This window comes from Myotis brandtii, unplaced genomic scaffold (assembly GCF_000412655.1).
Source record: "Myotis brandtii unplaced genomic scaffold, ASM41265v1 scaffold687, whole genome shotgun sequence".
In the NCBI taxonomy this organism is placed as follows: domain Eukaryota; kingdom Metazoa; phylum Chordata; class Mammalia; order Chiroptera; family Vespertilionidae; genus Myotis; species Myotis brandtii.
In genome coordinates this window covers 1347761-1352146 of record NW_005370687.1, presented here as the reverse complement: position 1 = coordinate 1352146, position 4386 = coordinate 1347761, and the positions used below count along the sequence as shown (strand labels likewise).

The 4386-nt window shown below is 49.3% G+C and overlaps 1 protein-coding gene across 1 annotated transcript in view; it reads left to right on the top strand.

Annotated features, from left to right (window-relative positions):
* DEF6 (DEF6 guanine nucleotide exchange factor) overlaps nt 1-4386 on the top strand; it is a 25302-nt gene that overhangs the window by 17568 nt on the left and 3348 nt on the right. The window contains exons 6-7 of the mRNA XM_014529631.1: nt 3846-3958; nt 4147-4383. Coding sequence (XP_014385117.1) covers nt 3846-3958; nt 4147-4383 — 350 coding nt within the window. The remainder of the gene's footprint in view (nt 1-3845; nt 3959-4146; nt 4384-4386) is intronic.

The window sequence follows — 4386 nt, the reverse complement described above, 5'->3', positions numbered from 1 at the left end:
AGTTATTGGTGAAAAATGTGGATTTTGCTAAAGATTTCAGAGGAGACGGCTTATGTCTCACACTACCCAGCAAAACCTCAAAATCCGCTTTAAAGGTCTTTCTCCTTCACCCAAAGTCCATTCCCTTTGGCAACTCTTCACCTCCTTGTTCTTTCTCCACACCCCTCTCCTTTCCCCCTTCCCCTCCCTTTTCCTCCCTTGGCTGTGTCCATTATTATTTTAGAGCAAGCATGTCAAACTCAAAGGCTAACATGGGCCAAATAAGCAAAGTTTAAGTTTATGTGGGCCGCAAAAAACCAAAAGCTTCTATTTTCATAGAAATGTAGGTTTATTTCGATAGAGACATGCTGAATACAACAGGCTGAAATAAATGAGTAATCATTGACATTAAATAATAGAACATTTTAATAAAAATTAATATTTTTTCCTTGAACATTAACTTACCAGACACTGAATAACTGCACAAATTAATAAGCGGAATGCAAATAAACCTATTTTTCTTGTTCTCCAAAAACGAAATATTTCCTGTTGTGCACACCAAACAAGTCAGTCCAAGATTAATGATGTGGCAATCGGCTGCTAAAATATTCGCTGCTAGTATTAGTGGAAATGGTGCGTCTGTGCGTGAGGCGCATAAGGGAAAATGAATGCAACATGATTATAGTAATCAGTCATTAGCAAACATTGTAGTTCGTTATTAATAACTAGAGGCCCGGTGCACGAATTTGTGCATGGGTGGGGTTTCTCGGCCTGGCCGGGGATGGGGGCTGATAAGGGCTATCTTGCCCAGTCCCAATCGGGGCTGATTGGGGCTGGCCAGCCAGGGAGGGGGACCACAGGAGGTTGGGCCGGCCACGGGAGGTTGGTTGTGGGAGTGCACTGACCACCAGGGGGCAGCTCCTGTGTTGAGCATCTGCCACCTGGTGGTCAGTGTGCATCATAGTGACACAGTTGTAACAGTCACTTAAGCATTTATTTATTTATTTACTTATTTATTTTAATATGTATTTTTATTGAATTCAGAGAGGAAAGGAGAGGGAGAGAGAGATAGAAACATCAATGATGAGAGAGAATCATTGATCGGCTGCCTTCTGCTTGCCCCCTACTGGGGATTGAGCCCACAACCTGGGGCATGTGCCCTTTACTAGAATCGAACCTGAGACCCTTCAGTCCACAGGCTGACGCTCTATCCACTGAGCCAAACCAGCCAGGGCTAGGCTTTTATATATATAGATTATGTATAACAGGATAATATTGTAAAAATTAAGTTACAAAATTTTTATTAAAAATGTTTCTTACTGTTATATTGGCGGGGCCACAAAAATATTCGTTGTGGGCCACATGCAGCCCATGGGCCACAAGTTTGACATGCTTGTTTTAGAGGTTTAAAACAAAAAGGTTTTTTTTGGTTTGGTTTGGTTTTTAAATTTAAAAATTTTTAATTAATTTCAGAGAGGAAGGGAGAGGGAGAGAGATAGAAACATCAATGATGAGAGAGAATCGTTGATCAGCTGCCTCCTGCAGGCTCCACACTGGTAACTGAGCCCACATCTCAGGCATGTTGCCTGACTAGGAATTGAACCGTGACCTCCTGGTTCATAGGTCAATGCTCAACCACTGAGTCATGCCAGCCAGGCACAAAAAGTTTTTTAATAGTAGGAAAAATATATGTATAACATGAAATTTGCCATTTTAACCATGTTAAGTGTACAATTCAGTAGCATTAAATAGAGTCACAGTGTTGTGTAGCCATCACCATCATCTGTTTCCAAAACTTCTTCATCATCCCAAATAGAAATTCTGTTCCCATTAAGTAATAACTCATCCTCATCCTCACCCACCGCTCCTTTGTCTCCATGAATAAGTATTCTAGGCACTTCATATAAGTGGAATAATACAATATTTGGGTTTTTTGTGTCTGGCTTATTTCTCTTAGCATAATGTTTCCAAGGTTCATCATGTTGTGGCATGGATCAGGAATTCATTCCTTTTCATGGCTGAATAACATTCCATTATAGATATACGACATTTTGCTTCTCAATTTATTTGTTGACTAGAGGCCCGGTGAATGAATTTGTGCACGGGTGGGGTCTGACCAGCCCGCCCCCAATGGGGGCCCATCAGGGGTGGGGCTAGCTGGGGGGAGGGACCACAGGTGATTGGCTGGCCGGCCCTGCCCCTGATTGGGGTGTTGGGGGCCGATCGTGGGTGGGGCCGGCGGGGGGTAGGGGCCATGGGAGGGCTCCAGGGTGTGTCTAGCCCTTCTCGCTCAGTCCCGATTGGCCAGACCCCAGCAGCAAGCTAACCTACTAGTTGGAGCGTCTGACCCTGGTGGTCAGTGCACATCATAGCGAGCAGTTGAGCGGCCTTAGCATATCATTAGCATATTATGCTTTGATTGGTTGAATGGATGAACGAATGACCAGACACTTAGCATATTAGGCTTTTATTATATAGGCTAGGCATTGGGTTGTTGCCATCTGTTTGCTATCCTATATAATAAAAGGGTAATATGCAAATTGATCCTAATGGGAGAATGACTGGTCACTATTACGTGCACTGACCACCAGACACTCAACACAGGAGCTGCCCCTAGGTGGTCAGTTCGCTTCCACAGGGGGAGCACTGCTCAGCCACAAGCCGGGCTAACAGCTGCGAGAGCAGCGGCAGTGGCGGGAGCCTCTCCCGCCTCCTCAGCAGACTAAGGATGAGTCAGACATCACCTCCCAGGGCTCCCAAGCTGCCAGCTTAGACCTGATCCCCCAGGGAGCAGCCTCACCCCCTGAGGGGTCCCAGACTGCGAGAGGGCCCAGGCCGGGCTGGGGCCCCCCCCCCCCCCCCCCCCCCGAGTGCATGAATTTTCGTACACTAGGCCTCTAGTTGTGAATAATGCTGTTATTAATATCCATGTACAAATTTCTGGGGGGAGATGTGTTTTCATTTCTCTGAGTACATACCTAGGAGTAGAATTGCTGGATCATAGGGTTATTCTATTTAACTTTTAGAGGAACAAACTGTTTCCCATAGTGGCTGCACCTGCTTACATTCTTACCAGCAGTGGATGAGGGTTCCAATTTCTCCACATCCTCACCAACACTTGTTATTTTACATTTTAAAAAATTATTACAGCCACCCTAGGCTCTGTCCATTTTTGTCAAATGAGGAAACAGGTGTCACTGTGGAAAGAACACAGATCTAGGCAGAAATCCCAACTCCACCACCAGCAGGCAGTGTGACTTGGGCAAGCTCTGGGCCTCTTGGAGCCTCGGCTTCCTCCTCTGTAAAGTGGAGATAATGATGCCTGGCTGGCAAGGTTGTCTGGGAGGAGTGAATAAATGATGCATATAAAACACCAGTACAGACCCTACAACGTAAGAAGCTCAAAACGTGGTAACTATTATTTTCCACTAGAGTGTAGCTTAGCAGGGAGGGATTTGGTCTGTGAGGCACACCTCAGTATCCCACATGCCTGAACAATGAGTGGCACTCAGCAGACACTCCGAAATATCTGTGAAATAAATGAATGGAGAAGATTCTGGATAGTGAGGACCCGGTCACTGGGGGTGTTCAAGCATGACCTGCATGAACACTGAGTGGCGACTAGATGCTGGGCCCTGCGGGGAGATACCAAGATGGAAACAGCCCACTCCCCTTCAAAGAGCAAAGTCTGCAAGAGCTGTGAGGACACACGTAGCCCCAGAACTAACTCCAAGCTGGGCACACAGGCTCCGGCAAACAGAGTGGGAGGGTGGCCAGGGAAGATGGTCAGCCAGGAGGGGTAGGGGCTGGAGCTGGAGCTGACCCTGACCTCAGTGAGGCCAGCCTGCCTGGACACCTGCCCTCTCCCAGGTGCTGCCTGACCGCGAGGGAAAGCGCTGCATGTTCTGTGTGAAGACGGCCTCCCGCACGTACGAGATGAGCGCCTCGGACACGCGCCAGCGCCAGGAGTGGACCGCCGGTGAGTTGCTCACGGGGTGGCCTGGGTCTGGCTGGGCCTCAGTCGCCTCATCTGTGTAAAGCGGGTGATGACACTTTGCCCAGCGGGAGGCTGGAGGCGACTCCAGCGACTCCTAAGGTCCCTTTCCGGCAGCGGGCCGTCCCGCCTGGGGCTAGCCGCCTGCTGACTCCCTCCCGCTCCCTTCGCAGCCATTCAGATGGCCATTCGGCTGCAGGCCGAGGGGAAGACATCGCTGCACAAGGACCTGAAGCAGAAGCGGCGCGAGCAGCGGGAGCAGCGGGAGCGGCGCCGGGCCGCCAAGGAGGAGGAGCTGCTGCGGTTGCAGCAGCTGCAGGAGGAGAAGGAGCGGAAGCTGCAGGAGCTGGAGCTGCTGCAGGAGGCGCAGCGGCAGGCGGAGCGCCTGCTGCAGGAGGAGGAGGCGCGGCGCC